This window comes from Nannospalax galili, unplaced genomic scaffold (assembly GCF_000622305.1).
Source record: "Nannospalax galili isolate Female #2095 unplaced genomic scaffold, S.galili_v1.0 scaffold2812, whole genome shotgun sequence".
NCBI classification, from domain to species: Eukaryota; Metazoa; Chordata; class Mammalia; order Rodentia; family Spalacidae; genus Nannospalax; species Nannospalax galili.
The window spans coordinates 165,960-188,280 of record NW_008330781.1 but is presented as its reverse complement, the minus strand read 5'-3'; the positions used below and the strand labels follow the sequence as shown (position 1 = coordinate 188,280).

Genomic DNA, 22,321 nt, shown 5'->3' with positions numbered 1-22,321 from the left:
TTAAGGTCATTAATGTCTACCAAACCAGTATTGCAGAAAATTCCTAGGGGTAAACTAGTGTATGAGAAAGTCTCATCAAGAACACAGGAAAGAGCACATTCCGTGAGAGGAAGAGATGAAAAGAGAAGACCAAGAAGGAATCCGTTATGTCCATCACAGCCAATCCGGACACTGGGGGAAGAAGAGAGGACTAATAAGCCGACCAATCACCACATCCACAACAAAATAATCAAGGCAAATAGCAAATCATTTGGAACAATAATGTTAAATCCAAATACCCTCGACTCACCAATTAGAAGTCACAGGTTAACTGACTGGGTGAAAAATAATATCCAGCTATCTGATTTCTCCAAGACATATCTGAGAAGCGAACTATCCAAAAGTTGAGTAAAAAGCCAGATATCAGCATACCAAGTATGTATAAATGTGGCATAGCAATTCTCCTGTCTGGTAGAGAGGATTTCAAGAAAAAACTACTCAGAACAGATAAAGAGCCCCTACTTACTAATAAAGGAAACAATTCATCAAGAGGACATAATAAAACAAATACTAAAAGACAGAAAATGTCATATAGGTTCTTATACAATAATAGTCAAAGACTTCAATGCATCATTCTGATTTTCAGTGTGGCCCCCAAAATCAGAACCCATAAAGACATTTCAGAGCAAAGGAATTTTGCAAGTCTACCACTCTAGAGTCAAATTCACTGCTGGAAGGTGCATGTGGCATCCAGTTCTATCCTCCCACTGTCCTTACAACAACCAGAGGCAAGAATTCTCCAAAACCACTATTTGGAAAATCCTAAGAGTTTTTTAAGGACTTGCTAACTGAGCTTGGGATGCTGGTTTACTTACAGAAGAGTGGGTGCTGCCCCCCATCCTCGGTTGTGCTGGAACATCCACACCCAAACATAAATCCTGTGGCTTCACTACAGCCACACAAAATGGCAAGAGACCTACCACCTGGCTTTCTTGGCTTATATATCCTTAGCCCCTCCCCCTCATGATTGAGGGGGAGAGGTAACGGGCTCCCCCCCACCCCCGCTTGATTCCTTCCTAAGAGCATGGGAAGAAGGTGGGACTATAGCTTGCCATCATAGTGTTCAGAGGAACTTCCAGGTAACACACTCTTGGTTTGGCAGGAGTGCTGTGTTGAACAAAACAACACAAACTTGTTAAAGCATTCATGTTTTCTGCTCTGAAACACAAATGCCTGACATCTCCTTATAAACGATAGAAATTAATGAGGAAAATAATTTTTAAATACAATTTTTATAACTTCTAATGAGCGTGAAATTTGTTTTTATTTGTAATTGTAAAAAAAAAAAAAACTCTATCTGGACACAGTGGCATATATATGCCTATGGGTTTTTTTTTTGGAATCACAAAGTCACAGTATCTTCACTAGACAGTGTTGCACCTGAACTCAGTGATGTTTCTTTTTAAGGTAATGTTGATTCACCCAAAGCACAAGGGAAACATAACAGTAAAACCAAAGCCCACAAAGCCTACAGCAGAGAACTTCCCAGGGTCCACGTCACCCCTGGTCCTACCACAATCCTTGCGAATGAAGTTGCTGTGTAAATGCATCTTTCTCTGGTCAGCTCAAGGCTGGGTTTTGTTTCCTGGTCCATGATGCATCCCCAACCTGCTTTATTACATGCTTTGTGGCCTCACTCTGGGACATGCAAGTTTTTTCACTCCTTGGCTCTTTTGCCCAAACCTCATGGGCGTTTCTGGTTCCTGTAGCCACACACGCAGCTGCTGGGCAGTCCTTTTCAGGCCTCCTGTGCATCCAGCACGACTCTCTGGGGTAGGCCGAGGATTCATTTGCAAGATACAAGCACATCTTTCCAGTGGTTCTTCTTTAGTGCTGTCCTTCACCAACCCGAAGAGCAGCATCTCAGCACACCCTCCCAGCCTGTGACAGGAGCCCTGTGCACTGTCCCATTCAACTGGTTGCCATGAAGGTGGACATTCTGACCTACTTACCAGACATTCTCAGTTCCTCCCTGTCCTGCGTCATCTAGGTTTTTCATAATGACTGATACCCTGTTTATCTTCTCTGTACCAAATCATCATTCGTAAATGTAGCGAACTCCCTCCCTCTCACCATCCCCACCACCACCACAGAGCTAGAGACGGAATCTAGAGTCTCACACGTGCTAGATAAGTGTTCTACTACTGAGCTATATCCCTGGATTTTTGTTTTAAGACAGGGTCTCACTATGTAGCCCTAGCTGGTCTGGAACTCATCATGTAGACCAGGCTGGCTTCAAATTGAGATTCACCTGCCTCTGCCTCCTGAGCACTGGGATCAAAAGGCGTGCACCGCCATGCCCAACACCCTTATGATGTCTTTTAATAAACAGAAGTTTCTAGCTTTCATAGAACCGAAGTTAGCAAACTTCCCTTCAAAGTCCGCACATTTTTATCTCAGGAAACTCCCCTGGTAACCCCACTACCTCCAGCAAGGGTGTGCTTGCCCTTGCATCTCTGTGGGAACCCAAGGGACAGTCTGCATGACCTCACTGGTCCAAGAACAGGGCCCCACATGCTGGCCTCAAATGTTCCTTGAGCCTAGGGTGGTCAGAGCCTTAGCCCCTCATGTCAGGCATTAAGGCTGCTGGTGACCTTAAGACCAGGTTATCCGGAGGAGATAGGGAACCATGTGACCACACTTCCTCAAAACCACGGGGGGCACAAAGTGTGCCAGGTAGCCCGTTACGCTGCTCTGAGATGGGGGCTGCAGGTGAACATTTTGGAGCGACATAGGTCATTAACCTGTAAGCTTACCTAGGAGGTCGGCAGGGCCCCCGAGGGTTGTGGCCATTGATACTTGGTCTTATTTCTAGGACACAGAACAGTAAGCTGATAAATGTGGGCATTTTAAAACATTGTGTGTGGAACAACAGGCACTGGTACCAGGTCCCTCCTGCATGACCATTCCTCATCACCGCCTGTGCATGGCTGGGTCCCATAGGTGAGCAGCCCCTGGAGTGCCACACACAGACACATACGCACGTACATGACATCTGGAACTGCATTGACTCTGCAGAGCAAATGAAATGAAGTGACAGCATTAAACAATGGGTCGGCATTTGGGTCTTTTAAGGTCAATTTCCAGAGGGCTACCAGAAGTCCCATGTCAGCGCAGTTTTCAGAGGCAAGGAGATTAAGTAGACTTGCTCATAGTCTCAGTCACAGTCACGAGGAGCTGAAGTCAGCTGGAGAGATGGCCCCAGAGGGTCTTCAGGAGTCTGGTCCCTGGACCAGAGCTGGAACCCACATGAAGAAGGGGAGGGTCAGCTGTCAGGAGGAGAGGCTGCAGGCCAGGAGGTACAACAGCCCAGGGGCAGATGCAAGGCTTCTGTGACTCTTGGGGCTATGTCCATGAAAGTCAGGGAGGACCTGTTAAGACAGTGCTTGGTCCAGAGCAGAGCAGCATGGTGCCAGCCTCAGGGATAGAGGCCACCGGCACAAGAGCTGTCACCTCAGACATAGGCTGTCACAGCAGCACACACCACCGCCAGGCACCCAGAAAACCCCAAAGGAGAATGTTCTGGTAGAGGATGCAAGGTGCCCAGAGTCTGGAAGTAGTCTCAGGCCTGGACTAGCAGGAGGCTGGAGGCTGCCCAATGGGTTCTTACCACCTTTCCAGTGTAAGACCAGTGTTTGGAGTTAGGGATAGGAAGGAAGGCAGGGTTGGAGACCATAGGGCCTGCCTGTGCCCACTGACTAGAAGACAGGGATGGGAAAGCTCCATCCCACCAGGCCATGAGCACATCCTGGACACAGGCAGCTTTGTGAGGACTAAGCTCGCCCAGCAGCCTCCAGAACAAAGGCCCTCAGTCTGCATTGCAGCATCCCCTCCCCCTCTCTCCCAGGCAGAGCCCCCAAGACTCCCATCTGGCCCACCACCACACACACATCTACCACCCGAATGGGAGGGGAGCTCTGCTGCTCTGCCAGGAGGAGGCACATAGCCAGGGTTCAGGGAAAAGGTGCAGGAAGCTGGTCAGGGCCATTCCACTCAGGAGAGGCCTGGGTTTCCCTGCCACCTGCCTCCCCAGGTCCCAATATATTCTGTGCTGTGGGACACGTGGGATTCCAGCATAGTGCCAACAATGCACCCTGTGCGGGTGGCCCAGAAAGAGGGAGTTGAAAGGGCTTTGGCATATAGGGTTTGATTTGGTTTGGTTTGTTGAGTCAGGATCTCCCTGTAGCCCCAGCTGGCCTAGAACTTACTATGTAGACCAGGCTGGCCTTGATCCCACAGAGATCCACCTGCCTCTGCCTCCTGAGTGCTGGGATCACAGGTGTGTGTCACCATGCCCAGCAATGTAAAGCTTTGGAAAAGGGTAAGAGGGCAGCAGGCTGGTGTCCCAGGGAGGGAGGGCTCTATCATGTATTTCTAGGTCCCCTCCAGATACTTCTCAGGAAGATCAGCCCATAGCCACAACACAACTGCAGGCTGAAGGATGCTGGCCCTAGAGGGAACACATGGCCTGGACCCCCCGAGAGGGCCTGGACCTCTGCACCCATGAGGAGCCACTCAGCTCCTCTGAGACCCAGAAGACCTCTACACAAGGTGGGCACATACCCTAAGGCTTTCAGTGTCTGGGGGCCAGGATCCAAATCAGGTCAGGTAGGGTACCAGACAACCTGGCCAGCTCCTGCTGACACTGACTCTGTAGTTGGTGCAGCATCCTCTTCAGACAGGCCTCCTGGGCACTCAGCATCCTGATCACCTCAGCTGCCCGTAGGCCTTGAGGACCCGGTGCCCCCTCCTTACTTCTCACCAGTCGGTGGGGCCTGTGAAGTTGGTCTGAGCGACTGGATTGTTCCCAGGACCCCTGCAGGGCCGCCAGCTCCCGTTCCACAGACTCCTGCAAGGCTTTCCTTGTGGTACCCCACTCAGGCCCCCGACCTAGGCCTCTAACCTGAGCCTCCCATGCAGCCCGCCTGGACTCAGCCACCTCCTGAAGCTCCTCCTGCAGGGCCTGCAGCTCCTGCTCTATCAGCTCCAACTCACCAAGCCCATGCTCAGAGATCATGGGCAAGACTGTGGGCTGTGAGGCCACAGAAGGACCTTCGACAGGACAGGCATCTAGAACTGTGTCCATCCACTGCCAGAAGACCAGCTCACAGCACCGCCACTCCAGAGCTGCCTCCAGGCGCGTGTTCTCACACTCCAGTGCCTGCAGAAGCTGCTGACTGCTCTCTGGGTCCCTGAGCATCTCTGTTTCAGTGACAGATAGATGGCCAAGGTTCTGGTGGCTGTGGCATCCACTGGTATACAGATGGATCTTGCCGAGGAGGGTACACTGCTCCTGCTGACTGAAGATCGGGTGCCGCCACCGGAACCTCAGCTTTCCCATCAGCCACTGCACTCTCCGGAGGTCCATAGGGCCCTCTGTTTCCACATGGAGTACAGGAGGGCCAAGGCTGCCCAGGGCCTCATGCTCAAACTGGGGCAGTTGATCACCCAACTGCAAACGGGTCTTATCCAGCAGCTTCTCAAGAAGAGGTCCTCGGGCCAGGAGCCAGGACAGGGCCAACAGCAGTTCCCGGCTGCCCTCAGGAAATTGGGCAAGCACAGGCCTGGGGTAGCCCAGGGAATGGAGTGCTGACTTCACCACTCGGGCTTGAGCCTCTGGGGCCAGAGGGAACCAAGTGCTGTCTGCAGCAGGCGGCGAGAGCACGCGGAAGAGGAGCTGCCAGAGCACCGGGGCCGCCTCCGGACGGTCGAACTTAGCGCGGCGGAAGATTTCGGGGCTGGGCCCGGCGGGCAGCGACCGACTCAGTGTGGCGATGGCCTGGGGCAGGGCCCCGGTCGCGCGGCACCGCCGCCTCCCCATGCAGCCCGCCTAGGCCAGCCTCCTATGCCTATGGTTTTAAGTGACTTGAGAATCTGAGGTGGAGGGCTACCAGCCTGAAAACAGCCAGCATAACTACATTTGACTAAAATATATATATTCAAGGGCTGGAGAGATTGCTCAGTGGTTAAGAGCACTGGCTGCTCTTGCAGAAGACGCAGGTTTGATTCCCAGCAGCCACATGGTGGCTAACAACCCTCTGTTCCTCTAGTTCCAGGGGATCCAACACCTTCTTCTGACCTCTGGAGGAATCATATGACACAGGTGCACTTACACACATGGAGGCAATACATTCATACACATAAACTAAAAATAATAAAATATTTTTAATAATCAGTCTTAAGAAAGTGGAAAACCGTATTTGCAATGCATATTTCTTTGCTTTCTTTTAGGGGATTAGTGTCCTGTCATATTGCCTATTCTGACTTAAAACTAATTTTTATTCTTTGAGGATTTCACACATTCATACAATTAAATATGATCCTGTGTACACTCATTTCCCCCTCAACTCCATCTGAATGCTCTCCAACACCTCTCCCCCAACTTCATGTCTTTTTGTTGTTGTTTTGATAACCTACTAAGTCTATTCAGTGCTGCCCATATGTGTATGGGTGTGGGGTGATGTGCTGAAGCAGGAAATGTACCAGTGGCCACATCATCAAAGAAGAATGTTTAGCCCTAACTCAGTACTAATCAACTGACAACAGCTCCACAGTAAGGGGTGAGGCCTGGAGAGCATCTCTCCCTTTGATGATGTATTTGTCTTGCTTATTCTCCTGCAGGTCTCTTGTGATAACCACAGCTGCTCTGAGTTCAGGAGTGCACTATCTTGTCCTGCCCAGATGACAGCATTTCCCAGCACCTGCCCCATCCTCAGGCCCTGCATTCACTCCACCCCCTGTTCTCTGATGTTCCCTAAGCTTTGGCAGGGGGTGGGATGATAAAGATATCCCATTTATGGCTGACCAATTGAGTCTTATTCTCAGCTGTTTGACCAGTTGTGTGTAACAGCTGATTCTTCGGTCTAGCTCCCCAATTCACATTCTGTCCAGGCAGCACTGCAACAGTCAAGTTCAGTTTTGCCTCATTTCAGAACCAGTTCTTACTGATTTTGTTTTTATGTGGGTGCTTGTGGCCTGCACCCAGATTACAACTTAAATTCCTCCCCCGAGATGAATCAAGATGAAAAGTTGAACTAGTAAAGTGATAAAAATACTGTACCACATACTGGCTGGCCTACATTCTGGCACCTTTCTGGGGCTAATTAGTGGCCTGGTCTTACAGTAAGGCATGTGACTGAGATGCACCCACCTTTACAGAATACCAAAGCTGGAAGGTGAACGGAATAAACTATTCTCAAATATTTTTATTTTATATGTATGAGTGTATTGCTTGCTTGTATGTGAGTGCACCCATATCATGCAATGACCACGGAGGTCAGAAGAGGGAATCCAGTTCCCCTGGAACTATAGTTGCAAATGGTTGTTAGCCGCCATGTGGATGCTGGGAATCAAACCTGGGTCCTCTGCAAGAGCAAGCAGTGCTTTTGACTGCTGAGCCATCTCTCTGGCCCCAAACTCAACTTTTCTAAAAGGCTGGTTCTCCCCGGTGAGGTCTTTCTCTCCTTCTTTTTCTTGTTTTATGGCATGTGTAGTTGAGAATATTAGTCCTCTTTGATGTTTTCCTTTGTCTTCATCCTTGTGTCAGTTAGCTAGCTGAACATGCAACATGTTCAAAACATGGAGGGGGACAGGGCATTATGCGTGTTGGTTAGTCTTGCTGGTTCCCTTGTGTCTGTTCCTGTTCCCTTTCTACCACACACCGGCATGGCTCATCACCCCCTAAGTGCCTCCTTGCCTGGCCTCTCCCCTGAGTCTTACAGAGCATATGTAATATTGAGGGTTGGATCGCCATTCAGTGTTCATTTCCCAGCATCTTTTCTCAGTTAAAAAAAAAAAATCCCTTTGTATCAAACTGTGTGTTTTGACAACGAAGTGGAGATCTTTTTTAAACGTTGGAACCTCATTTAATTTTATGTCTTATAGAGTTTATAATGAGTAAAAGATTACATAAGTGTAATAATTCATCCGTAAACCTAGAAATGTACAGCCAATTTTGAAAGAGATGTAACCTAGCTCAGAAAAATGTTATTGAATAGGTTAATGCTGTTGTAATGAAATGCTTCTTTTAATTAAAAAAAAAATCCCCTCCAGCAGGCACAGTGGCACGCACCTTTAATCCCAGCACTTGGGAGGCAGAGGCAGGCAGATCTCTGTGAGTTCAAGGCCAGTCTGGTCTACACAGTGAGTTCCAGGACAGCTGGGGCTATAGGGAAAGCTTGACTTAAAAAAACAAACAAACACCAGGGGTTGGAGAGATAGCTCAGTGGCTCTTACAGAGGACCCGGGTTCAATTCTCATCAATCACATGGCATCTAACAACCACCTAAAACTACAGTTTCAGGGGATCTGTTGCCATCTTCTGACCTCTGCAGGTTTTGAATGACACAGGTGCACACACGTGCAGACAATGCACTCGTACACTGAAAATAAAATATTTTTTTAAAACCTAAGCTGCTCTCCTGCATCCTGGATAACATTCAGTCTCCCCAGCCTGGCATCAAAGTCCTCCTACTCAGCCCTTTCTCAGTCCCTCCATCCCTTACCAATGTCTCTCTCAGGTCTCTCCACATACAAACTAGTCTAACAAAATATAGTTTAATCGATTGAATTTCCGTTTTTCTCCAAGACGACTTGTCTTTGAATTTGCTTCTGTTTTTCCCTCTCCCTTGAGAGCCTGGCATCTTGCTAGCTCACAGGGACACACAGTCACCACATGTTGACCTCAGTAGCCACATATTATTTGTAATAGAGTCTCAGCTGAATATTTCCTTCCTTCCTTCCTTCCTTCCTTCCTTCCTTCCTTCCTTCCTTCCTTCCTTCCTTCCTTCCTCCCTTCCTTGCCTGCCTTTTTCTTTTGCGCCAAGGTCTCATTCTGTAGCCCAGGATGGTTTGAAACTCATTATGAGCCCAGGATAGCATCCAAATCCCAACAATTCTCTTCCTAAATTCAGGGATTAGAGTCATAAGTCACCTTGCTAAAATACCTCTTGGCTCTGAAACTGTGAAACAAGAAAAGACATTGAAGTGCTAGCAGCCAGAGGAGGAGAATGAGAGGCAAATTGAAACTGTGAGGTGCTTAAAATAGGGGGCATGATGGCACATCTTTATTCATGGAGTTTTATCCATGAGTTCCAGTAGCCACATTCCTGAACTGGGAAGCCTCACTCTTAGTGGCTGACCCTAGGTCTGCATTTTGTAACTGCACCACTCTGGGTTCTTCTTGGGGTGCCCGTTCTCACCATGATCTTATGTCAGTGAGTGTCTCCTTTTATGCCAGGCTTCCAGAATGTCCTTTTTTGTGTGTGTGTGTGTGTGTGTGTGTGTGTGTGTGTGTGTGTATGCTGAGGTCAGAGGAGAGGACAGGAATCAGTTCTTCTGCCCACCACATGGGGCCTGGGGATCAAACTCATGTTGTCAGGATTGATGGTAGACAACCTTTATCCACCGAGCCCTCTCACCAGCCCCAGAATCCCTGTTTTAAAGAAAGTTGTGTGGGCTGAAGAGATGGCTCAGAGGTTAAGAGCACTGTATGTTCTTGGAGAGGACCCAGGTTTGATTCCTAGCACTCACATGGTGGCTAACAATGATCAATAGCTCCAGGTCCAGGGGATCTGATGCCCTCTTCTGAGTTCTGTGGGTATTTCATGACATGGGTGCATCTATCTACATGCAGGCAATTCACTAGTACACATAAAATTGTTTTAATTATATATATATAAAAATTAATTAATGTAGGCTGTGGATCAAAGCCTACATTAGGCCAGTGCAGCCCCTGGAAGCGCAGGCTACAGTTGGGTTGAGGATGCAGAAGACTCTAAGCTCATTTGAATTCTTAGCCCAGAGTCCTTTGCAGTTCCCATCTTCTGAAAGTGAGATGCTTCCAAGCCATGATCTGAAGTGCCCCACGCTCTGTTTTCCTGTCATCGTAGTTATAGTTTGCTCTTCAACTCTATTATGCTGGGATCTCTTCATACAGGGTATGAATGAAATAAACAAAGCTCCACTGTCTCAGGTCAAAGGAAACTGGAGTAAGTTTCAAGTTTGCATATGAAAACTGAAGTAGAGAAGTTGAAACCTTCAGCTTGAAACCTGCAGGTTTGCTTTGCCCCAGTTATTTGGATTCGATTTTAGTTGCCTACACTATATAGCCTGCAAGATCCGCTTCATTTTGCACTTGGATAATTTTGCCATTTTATGTTCACTGAGTTCAGAGGAAAGAGGACAAAGCTAGGAGGAGGAGTCAGGCACCAGGCTGTGATGGTCAAGGCGTGTTGCAGAGAACCATGAGGACAGATACCTAAGTGGTCAGAGCAAAGACTGGAGGGAAGAAGCATTTACCCTGACCTTCTAGTCCCCGTCACCACAGTCACTGCTATTGGCCCAACCGCTCCTGGTGTGAGTGTGTGTGTGTGTGCGTGCGCGCGCGTGCGTGCGTGCGTGTGTGTGTGTGTGTGTGAAGTTGAGTGGTGGTGTGAGAATCCCAGCAGTGCCAGGTGGATCTTTGCCCGTGTTCCCAGCACCACAACAGCTGCGGCTTCCTCTGCCTGCAGTGGGAGGGACAAGAGGGAGAGGAGAGGTGAGTCGGGATTGGTGCCTACCCTTCAGAGCCAGCCCCTCTCTCTCTCTTCCTGAGTTCCACACAGCCTCTGGATTCCAGTGGAAAGCCCATGAGAGTGTTCCCTCTAAGCAGGAGCTGATCCAAGTTCTGTTAGCCTAATGTTGTCAGCCTTGGATAAACAGGGTGATGGGCTCATTTCTGTGTTTGAGGAAAGTGAAGCGCGCTGTAAACTGGGGTCAGCTGTGGGACTCAAGTCAGGTCTCTGAATGCCCGTGGCCTTTCCTGGGACAGCTGTGGGTTTGGAGGAGGCAGCCCTGAACAAAGGCTGGAATCCTTGGCTCCTAGAGCTTTAGACAAGCCAGAGCATGTAAGAGAGGAGCCTGGTCTTGGGGTGAGGGGTTTTAGCAGGTTGCTCTGTCATGAGCCTTTGCCAGGTCCCCCTCCTCATATCCAGAGTAACCTCCTCAGCCCATACTCAGACCTATCTCCATCTGGCAAACCTGCCTTTCTAATGTCATAGCTGATGTTTTCTCCTCCCGCTCAGTGCTCCAGCCACACCAGACTGGTTTTCTCCCTTTTCTCAAACATACTGTTCATAACCCTCTTTAGCTCCACTTAACTTCTACTACCCATGTAGTCCAGGCTGGCCTTGAACTTGTTGTGTAGCTAAGGCTGGCCATCCTCATGCTTTCACCTCCCTAGTGCTGGGATTACAGGTGATGCTGCTGTACCTGGTGCTCAGGGTCAAATTTAGAACTTTGAGACTTGTAGGTGAGCATTCTGCAAACTTCGCTCCACCCAGCCTGCTGAGATGTCTTTCCCATCTCTGAATTCCTAGAGCATTTGGCTATCTTTACAAAATACAATTTTCTGATTGGATTCATTGGTTATTTCTTCATACATATTAGTTGTTCTCCTCCAACATAAAATATCGATTCTCATTAGACTAGAAACATCTCTTAACAGCACTTACTTTCTACCTTGCACAGGACATAGAATACCCTGAATGTTATAATAACATAAGTTGTGGTAGTGCAAAACTATAGTCCTGGCTCTCAGGAGGCTGAGGCAGGAGGATTGTGAGTTCGAGACCAGTCTGGGCTACATAGTGAGACTCAATCTTAAAAAAAAAAAAAAAAAAAGCTATGGATAAGCGATTCTACCTTCTTGGTTACAAGGCACATACTTCGCTCCTGGTTTCACCACCAACAGAGCTCGTCAGCAGACTGAGGAACTGACTGAGCTCCTGGACCTCAGTCCTGGGGTTGAACAGGAAGTTTGGGATGGCTGAAGCAGTTCTCTATTCAGAGACAGCCCAGGGGCTGGGGAGGGAGCTCAGTTGGTAAAGGTCCTGACTAGCATGTTTGGCCCTGATTTTGGTCCTCAGTGCCACACACACGCACACACACACACACACACACACGCACACACACACACACACACACACGCATGCACGCACGCACGCAAGCATGCACTAAAAACCTGTTTAACAAAATAGTTCCAAGTCTCAAATGCTTCCCAACTCTTTTGTTTTCTTAATCTTTTTCTATTTTTTTAAAACAGTGCGCACTGCTGGAGACTGACTCCGAGACGGGGCCCTGCATGTCCTAGGCAAGTGCTGCACCAATTGTAACCCAGCTCTTTACCAACTCGTAAATATATAAGAATAAGTCTGCTCTTGTAGGAAATCTTATTAGTTGACTAGGACTTCCCAGTCTCCGCATTATTTACATGTTGGTCTGGATAATTCTTTGATGTGGGGGTTTTCCTGTGCAGCATTGTGTGTTTAGCAATACCCCTGGCCTCATGCCAGTAGAAATTCCCAGTTAGGACAACCAAAGTATTCCTAGAAATTACCAGACTCCCTCTGGTTGAGAACCATTAATTAATATTTTATCTCCTCTGAAACTTGGTGTATCCTTAGAGTAATTCTTTTATACGTGAAGTTCAATGCATGATTTAACAGTTCCTCACATCCCAGGATTTAGGAGCACATAGAACCACAGTGATGTCATCAGGATGTATGAAGCAATTCCAGGGGTCAGCACTGCTAAGTAAGATTTTAGAGACCAGATCACCAAGACTGCAGTTGTCAACCAAAGGTCCATCACTTGTCCCCACTCAGCAATTTTCTGGACTCTGTGAGCACACCTTTGTGACATATTTTTTTTATATTTTATTTATTATTTTAATTTATATGCATTAGCTGATTGCCTGCATGTAGGTGCACTCGTGTTGTGCAATGGCAACGGAGGTAAGAAGAGGGTGTCAGATCCCCTGGAACTGGAGTAATGGACGGTTGTTAGCCACTATGTGGGTGCTGGGAAATGAATCCGGGATCTCCACAAGAACAGTCAGTGCTCTTCACTGCTGAGCCATCTCTCCAGCCCCAGTGAGTTATTTTAAAGATTTAAATTTTGGGGTGGCTGAAGACTCAGTGGTTAAGTGCATTTACTGCTCTTCCAAAGGACCCAAGTTCAGTTCCCACCATCCACATGGTGGCTAACACCTGTCCATAATTCCAGTTCCAGGGGATCCGATGCCCTCTTCTGGCCTCTGTGAGCAAAAGGCTTGCAAGTAGTGCACTTGCATGCAGGCAAAACACTCATACACATAAAATTAAAACATATAAAATCTTAGCCGGCATGATGGTGCATGCTTTCAATCCCAGCACTCAGGAGGCAGAAGCAGATGGACCTCTGTGTGAGAGAGGCCAGTCTGGGCTACATAGTGAGTTCAGGTCAACTGGGGCTACAGGGAGATCCTGTCTAAAACAAAAAACAAAAAACAAAACAAAACAAAACAAAACAAAAACCCAAATACACAAATACATAAAATAAAAAGAAAAAACAAATCTTTTAGAAATATTTCAACTTTGTATTATTCATGCGTATGCATGTCTGTGTGTGTGCCACATGCATAAGAGTGCTGGGAGAGACACGAAGGTGTCAGATCTTCTGGAGCCACAGGTATAAGGGGTTACAAGCTGCCCAGTATGAATGCTGGGAACTGACCTCGGGTCCTCTGGAGGAGCAGAGTGCTCCAAAACCCTGAGCCATCTCTCCATGGCCCTGAGTTTAAAATTGTCATTGTTTAGGGGGATCTCGTAGACCCTCCTAAGCAATACAGCCTCTTGCCATTGCTCTTGGCTACCCACCAGAACCTGGTTGTAAGACTTTGCTGGCTAGTTTCCATAGTGCTGGAAGGTGCTATACAGACTGCTGGGGAAGAAAAGTCATCAATAGTCTTACCCAGCTGTGACTCCTGCAAGCTCAAAAATGACCAGCCTGGGACCTAGAGAGTTAACTCAGTGATTTAGCACTGATTGTTCTTGCAGAAGACTCAGGTTCAATTCCAAGGACCCATGTGGTTGGTAACAACTGTTCTAACTCCAGTTCCAGGGGATTTGATGCTTTCTTCTGACTACCACAGGTATTGCATGACATGGGTGCACTTATATACATGTAGGCAATACATTCATACACATAAAATAAAAATAATAAATAAAATATTGTTTAAATAACCATCCCGGAAAAATATGTCCATTGGTGAATTGTAGCATGAATGTTATGGGGGTAACCACCTGCTGTCTGATTGGATTTAAGGGCCTCTCCACAGGATGAAACTCATGCTTGGTATGGTAAACCTAGCCAAGATCTCATAACTATGGAGGTCATAGTCCCCAGGGGAGAACCCAATACTATTATTTTGCCAAATGAACATAGTATCAAACTACCTTCTAAATATGTATCTCTAGACCCACAGTAATATTAGTGCAGCTCTCAGTCCTCATAGAGAATCTTCATTTTGCAGGGGGTGGTGGTTAATACAGACTCACAACTGGTCAAAGTGCAAAGAAGAAGTGAGGCTGTGGCCCTAAATGTGACATCTCCATGACAATATTATACCCCCTCCTCCCAAGGCTCAGGAACACTGGTTGGGGGAGGGGACAGAAAGCTTCTAAGCGCCAGAGGTCAGGGAGGACTGCTGCAAAACACTGTCTCTGCTGCACATGACAGGCCTGTTGCAGTCATGAACTCACAGCAGCTGTGTTACCTGTAGGAGACCTGCACATGATCAAGCCAGTCAAAATTCCAGGGTGAATGGAGGAGAGGCTCACAAGGCCCAAGCCCCAGCTGAGGAGCTACCTACAGTGAATGGCTGTTGGGGGCGGAAGAATCCATTTTCTTCATGAGCATGGGCCCTGACAGTGTGCCCAAGCTCCAGTGGGTGGCACTATACCCATGGATGGGCAGCACTAATTGTATCAGTGTTTGTTTTTCTAAAAAAGACAAAGTTGGAAAGGGGTCAAGGTGTGTTGGGTGAATCTGGGAGGAGGTGGAGAGGGGAATGGAGGCTGAATAGGATTAACATACATTGTATACACGTATGACATTCTTAAAAAATACAAATATTTTTTAAAATTGTCAAAGTAATCCTGAAAGCTGTTAACAGTGTTGGTACATACCTTTATTCCCAGCACTCAGGAGTCAGATGCAGGATTTATCTCTGTGAGTTCCAGGCCAGCTAGGACTACATAGTGAGACCGTGTCTAAAAAAATAAAATCATTGAAAGCTTTGTGCAGATGAATGCTAAGACAGGGGCTGTTAGAAGGGGCTGTTAGAAGGGGCTGTAGGTTGACAGAATAGGGATGTGGATTTGTATTAGGCCTGCTTGGGGGATAAATAAGGCTTTAAAAATGATAAAAATGGCCGGGCATGGTGGTACACTGTTAGTCCCAGCACTCAGGAGGCAAAGGCAAGCAGGTCTCTGTGAAGTCAAGATGAGCCTGGTCTACAGAGAGTGTTCCAGGCACCCGGGGCTACAGGGAGACCTTGTCTCAAATAGGTGAAAAGTACCCGGGATCCACATGTCCAGTTATCCTTTTATATGCAATTTAAGGATTAACAGGTACTTTCAAACATCTTTTTTTTTAAAGAGCTTTATGAAATACGGAAGACCAGGAAATAGCTCAGTGGGTCACCCAATATTAACTGCTTCTTCTACAATGTGAAGTTCCGCAAGTTTCTTGGATCTTGTGTGCACAGGTGAGGTGGTTGGTGGAAGGACTGCAGAGTGGTGATGGGGGTGAAGAATGAAAGAAGAAAGGAATACAAAGTACAAAGCTCCCTTCTGTTCTGAGGGCGGCTGCAGCCTTGAGGGACTAGGGAAGGGGTATCATGATTGAAGCCGGTGTCCCAGACATTGTGGGATTGAAGCCAGTATCTCAGAGTACAGATGGATCAGCCAGGCTGTAAACTACAGCCTGAAAATTAGAGCCACCTGCCCGTGTAGGCCTGTGTGGGCTTTGTCCTCACTTGCCTGGATGCACACAGTCATCTGAGGAGGTCTTCTAAGCAGACCTCTGAAATGAGACCTCAGGACTGTCTTCATGAGCTAGCTCTGGAGTGAATGGGGCAGGAAGGTAAGGGGGAATGTCAGTGGAATTCCAATAGAGGAGACAGCACGGGGACGTGGGGTGGGCTAACAGGTGGGAAACTGGCCAGTGTGCAGATAACTGCTTGCAAATGGGCAAAAGCAAAATCATGAAAAGTCTTATGTTCTATGAGATGTTGACTGGATTATACACTGTGAGAACATGAAGCTGTTGCAAAGGGTTAAACGAAAGAGTGGACTACTTTTTCACTCAAGTAGTATGAAAGACATTGAGACTTATTGGAGTTGAAGAGTGTGTGGTGTCCAGGCAAGAAGATGGCCCAAGCAGAGGAAGAAGCAGTCATGGAAGGGACAGATCTGGGAAAAGTTGTAGATGAGATTCTCAGGGCTATATGACTGAGTCCTCACCGTATGCCAGGCACTGGGCGAAAGCCCTTGATTTACATCATAATGAATCCTAATTCTACCATGAAGTATAAGTACTGTCCTCATGAACAGATGAAGACACAGAAGTGAATGGTAGCTCAGTAAACTCCAATTGATGACACATATCATATAACTGAGCTAGGACTCTGTTCCTGGTCTGTTTTTCTCAAAAACCTTCACCTTCACTCCTGATTACTGTCTGGTTGTTAGCTTCCAGGCCAGCTGGTGCTCAGGGAGACTGTATGCTCAAACCAAACAAACAAATAAACAAAAACGAACTAAACTAATTTTAAAACCTAAAAACCAGCCAGATGTGGTGGCACATGACTGTAATCCCAGCACTCGGGAGGCAGAGGCAGGTGGGTCTCTCTGTGAGTTCAACACGAGGCTGGTCTACATAGTTCTAGGCCAGTTGGGGCTACAGGGAGACCCTGCCTCAAAAAGACCAAAATAAATCAATAAATAAAAATTTTAAAGAGCATGCAGAACTATGGCACCAGGCTCTGACTCCAGACTTACTTGCTTCTAACCTCTTAAAAGTACCTCTGGACACCAGTCTTTCTCCATTTGTCAATATGGAGTATTGCTCAAAAAAGCTGTAGTGGCTGGGACTGGACAGATGACTCAGGGGTTAAGAGCACTGACTACTCTTACAGAGGACCCAAGTTTAATTCCCAGCACCCACAGGGTGGCTAACAACCATCTGTAACTCCAGTTCCAGGGGATCTGACAGGTTTGACCTCCTTAGGCATTGTACCACATTGGTACGCTTACACACATGCAGGCAATAGACATTAAAAATTCATAGACATTAAAAATGAAAATAAAAAACCAGTCTCAATGGAAAAAGTTTAAGAAGACCTGCTCTGGGCTGTAGAGATGGCTCAGTGGTTAAGAGCAGTGAGTGCTCTTGCAGAGGACCTGGGTTCGATTCCCAGTACCTCCATGGTGGCTAACAACAGCCTGTACTCCAGTTTCAGGGGGATCCGACACCCTCTTTTGAGTCCACAGGCATTGCATGATATGGGTACACTTACACACCTGCAGACAATATACTCATGCACATAAAATAAAAATAATAAAATATTAAAAGAAAAGAAGTCCTGCTAATTCTGGAGAGATGGCTCATCAGTTAAGAATACTAGCGACTCTTGCATGTGACCTGGGTTCATTTCCCAGCACCACATGGCAGCTAACCATCTGTAACTCCAGTTCCAGGGGACCTTATACCCACTTCTGGCTTCTACAGGCATTGCATGCATGTGGTGCACTTACACACATGCAGGCAAAATACTCATACACATAAAATAAAAATAAAATAGCTGGGAGTTGAGGCAGCCCACGCCTTTAATCCCAGCACTTCGGGAGGCAGAGGCAGACAGATGTCTTTGAGACTGAGGCCAGCAGGTCTCCACAGTGGGTTCCAAGCCAGTTGGGGATAGATATAGCCTAAGCTGGCCTAAAACTCACTATGTAGGTAAAGATGACATTGAACTTCTTTTTTTTTGGTCTCTTTGAGACAGGGTCTCCCTATAGCCACAGCTGGCCTGGAACTGGATATGTAGACCAGGATGGCCTTGAACTCACAGAGATCCACCTGCCTCTGCCTCCTGAGTGCTGAGACTAAAGGTGTGTGCCACCATCACCACACCCGGTGACTTTAAACTTTTTTAAAGAATATTTTATTTATTATTTTTATTTATGAATATGATTGTATTGCCTGCATGTGTGTAAGTACACCACTGGTGTTATGCAGTAGTGTCAAAAGAGGGAATCAGACCACCTAGAACTGGAGTTACAGAAGCTTGTTAGCCACCATGTGGGTGCCTGGCATTGAACCTGGGTCCTCTGCAACAGCAGTCAGTGCTCTTAACCACTGAGCCATCTCTCCATCCCCTCAAACATTTATTTCTAAATTAACTAGACTTACCTCAGCTACTCATTTAATTAAAAGACAGGTGTTATCAAATAGATTAAAATTTACAAATCATCATCTTCTTATTTTGGAGACACGGTCTCACTATGTAGCCCTGATTGGCTTGGCAATCACAGACCCACCTGTGTCTGCCTCCAGAGAACTGAGATTACAAAAGCATGTGCTACCACCTCTGACTCCTTTGTACATTGTCACACTATTCTTTGCTTTTGAGATAGTCTCATGTAGCTCAGGATAGCCTTAAACTCACTAGATAGCTTAGACTGACCTCAACCTTGCAGCAGTCTTCCTGTCTCAGTCTCCTGAGAGCCAGGATTACATTTATGTGCAACCGCACCTGGATTGAAAGATCCTTTTGAAAGACTTGTGTGTATCTACATGTTGGTGTGTGCACAAATCTGTAGGTGTCCACAGAGGCCAGAAGAGGGTATCAGATACTTTGGACCTGGAGTACTAAGCTGCCCATCATGGGTTTGGGAACCAAACTCAGGTCTTCCAAAAGAGCAGTACTTGCTGTTAACCACAGAGCCATCTCTCCAGCCCTAAAAATACTTTACTGTTTTAATTATCAAGTTTGTATAGGTTCCTTTTTACTTTTCTCACAATTTATTTGCTGGAGAAACAATTATTTTGCCCTTTGCATGCCTTAAGGTGACCTTCAACATATTCTTCTGTCCTTTATCCTGTGATAATAGTTAACCAAACTACACCTGTCTGTTTTGAGACAGGGTCTTACTATGCAGCCCTAGCTGGCCAGAAATTATGTAGACCAGGCTGGCCTTGAACTCACAGAGATCCACCTGCCTCTGCCTGAGATGGACGATGGGCACCACCACACCTGGCTGGTCGTATTATTCTTAACTGACTTATTTCTCAATCCTCCTTTCTCACACCCTACATCTCAGCTGCTAAATTCATCTACTGATGAATTCCCAACAAAGCCTTATGCTAAAAAGCCCTGATGTAGACTGGCTTTCTCAGCAACTGTGTTGTATATCCGTCATTCCTTCATTTTGCCAGCTATTTAGTTATTTTGCTTTTAAATACTCCGAGCATAAGATACATAATTAGTATATACTTGCTACTTTAAAAAAATGGCTAAATAAATAACTTAAAAAATTATAGCCAAGCATAGTGGCACATGTATGTAGTCCTATCATTCAGCAGGTAGATTTAGAAGGATCAGGAGTTTAGGGTCATCCTTGAATACATAGCCAGCCAGTTTATGGCCAGCTTGAATTACATGAGACCCTGCCTCAAAAACAAAACACACACAAACACACACACACACACAAAAAAAAAAAAAAAAAAAAAAAAAAACTGGCTGGAGAGATGGCTCAGTGGTTAAGAGCACTGGCTGCTCTTCCAGAGGACCCAGGTTCCAATCCCAGCACCCACACGGCAGCTAACAACCATCTTTAACTTCAGTTCCAAGGGATCCAATACCTCTCTTCTGGCCTCTGTGGGTATTGCACAACACAGGTGCACGTATAAACATGGAGGCAAAACACTCATACATATAAAATAAAAATAAAAAATGTACAAAACAACAAAAAGACACTCTAATTCTATTTTACAGATGTTTGACAATACAAGGGCTATTTGGCTACTGAGAGGTAATAAAACGTGGCAAGTGTGAGTTGAAATGTGCTGTAAGTATAAAATACACAACATACTTCAGAGAAATAGTACGAGAAAAAAAGAAGTATAAAGTATCTCATCAATAATTTTTATGAGGTGGGGATGTAGCTTGGTAGTAAAGCAGTTCTATATAAACATGCAGGCAAAACACTCATACACGTAAAATAAAAATAAATAAAAAATATACAAAACAACAACAAAAAGACACTCTAATTCTGTTTTACAGATGTTTGACAATACAAGGGCTATTTGGCTACTGAGAGGTAATGAAATGTGGCAAGTCTGAGCTGAAATGTGCTGTAAGTGTAAAATACACAACATACTTCAGAGAAATAGTATGAGAAAAAAAGAAGTATAAAGTATCTCATCAATAATTTTTATGAGGTGGGGATGTAGCTCAGTAGTAAAGCAGTTCTCCAGGATACACAAAAGTTTACACAGTAAACAAGTGTAATAAAACTTTTGGATTTACAATTCAACTATTATCTTGTTTAAAATGTTAAACCAAATGCATTTGGTAAACCCTGGGGTTTCGGGTGTATGCCATTCCAGCAGCATTTATAAATTCCTTCACAAAGTCTATGTACAACTGAATAACTGCCCAACCTAAGAGAAGACGTTAGCCTCAACATTCGAGAGGCAGGTAAATCTCTGTGAGATCGAGGCTAGTCTGGTCTGTATAGGGAGAGCCAGGTCGGCTGGGACTACAGGGAGACCCAGTCTCAAAAAGACAAAATTAATAAAGAAATAATAAAAATATGGTAACGTGTGAATCAAAAAAATTAACATTTAAAGACTGTTTAACTATACCAGGCATGGTGGTGCACACCTTTAATCCCAATGCTTAGAAGGATGATGGAGCCCACAATCTCTGTGAGTTCAAGGCCAGCCTGGTCTACACAGCGAGTTCAAGGCCAGCTTGGTCTACATAGTGAGTTCCAGGCCAGCTGGGGCTACAGGAAGACCCTGTCTCAAAAAGGCACCCCCCAAAACCCCTCATCTTTCTAATGGTTTTCAAAGGATTTTCCCCCAAATACACTTACCAGAAGACATTTTTATTATTTATTTGTTTATTTGTATTTCGAGCCAGTGCTCTCAACTTCCAAGTCATCTTTCCAGATGAGTTCTAAATTAGTTCTTCATTAGAGAAGCAGTGCTAGGAAAGCCTTCCACAGAAAATCAAGCAAGGGGACTTCCTAGCCTGAGAAGTCTGCAGCTGCCCTTGGGTATGGACTATTATCCTTTGCTTAATAAATACAACTTTACTTCATTAAATAAGTAAAATAAAAGAGAGGGAGGGAGAAAGGGAAGGTGGAGGAAGGGAGCAAGAAAGGGAGGAAGGGAGGGAAAGAAGGAGGGGAGATGGAGGGAGGAAGGGGAGAGGGAGGGAAGGAGGGGAGAGAGAGGGAGGGGAGGGGAGGGGAGGGAAGGGAAGGGAAGGGAAGGGAAGGGAAGGGAAGGGATATAGCTCAGTTGGCACAGTTCTCATCCGGCATAAAGCCCTGGATTCCAGCCCAGCACATGAATTGGGGGTGGTGGCACAGGTATGTAATTCTAGCACTTGGGTGGTGGAGGCAGGAGAACCAGAAGTTCAAGGTTAATCTTGGCAGAACAGGGAGTTTAAAGTAAGCCTGGCCTAGAGAAGGTGTCTTTAAAAAGAAAAGGCAGGAAGGCAGGCAGAAAGGAAGAAGACTCACCGAGAGTGAAACCTGAAATACAGTTGCTCCAGTCCATGAGAGCTGGCGTACAAATGTCCTAACAGTTCTGCTGCTAAAGTGAATTTAGCTTTTTAACCTCTAAAATACCTAGATCTTTCAGTTTGTCTCATGATATACTTACTAAGCTGAAGAAAACTTTATATGACAAAAATGTAACAAAAGCTGCACATGAGAAAATGCAGAGATATGAGGTGTGACGATCTTGCCGACTCAGCTTCTGCACAGGACTTTTCTGCAAGAAAAAGAAAAAAGGGGGAAAATTAAAATAAATCTCAGTATAGCATTTCAAGCTAACAAATAATTTCCTCAAATGCCTTCCTCACAAGAAACTGTTCAAATTTTGCCTAAAACAATGACATTAAACCAATTACTTCAACTGTTACAAGAACTATTCATTCATTAATGCAACTGGAGATCAAAATTTCCCTTTACACCAAAGTGTGAAGTTGAATGCCCTTGTTGTGGAGCCTGCCTGTAACCCAGCACTTGGGAGGCCGACACACAGGAGGACTGGGGGGCAGGGGGTGTTCAAGGAAGTATGGGACCATGTTTTCTTGTTTTTTGTGTTTTTTTTTTTTTGGTACTTTTAAGACAGGGCCTCCCTGTAGCCCCAGCTAGCCTGGTACTCACTAAGTAGGCCAGGC

General features: G+C 46.1%; 1 protein-coding gene across 3 annotated transcripts; it reads right to left on the bottom strand.

Annotated features, from left to right (window-relative positions):
- Window positions 1-3,119: 3,119 nt before the first annotated feature.
- LOC103749660 (tubulin epsilon and delta complex protein 1-like) lies at window positions 3,120-5,876 on the bottom strand. 3 transcript variants are annotated; one of them, XM_029555860.1, is made up of 2 exons: window positions 4,603-5,876; window positions 3,120-3,410 (listed from the first exon to the last, which is right to left on the bottom strand). In XM_029555860.1, exon 1 carries the CDS (start codon window positions 5,858-5,860, stop codon window positions 4,613-4,615), a length of 1,248 nt encoding a protein of 415 aa, XP_029411720.1. In that variant the 5' UTR covers window positions 5,861-5,876; the 3' UTR covers window positions 3,120-3,410; window positions 4,603-4,612. The 3 variants fall into 3 exon arrangements, with proteins under 3 accessions (XP_029411720.1, XP_029411729.1, XP_029411727.1); XM_029555869.1 differs by having other exon boundaries at window positions 4,795-5,876; XM_029555867.1 differs by having other exon boundaries at window positions 4,802-5,876.
- Window positions 5,877-22,321: the final 16,445 nt, after the last annotated feature.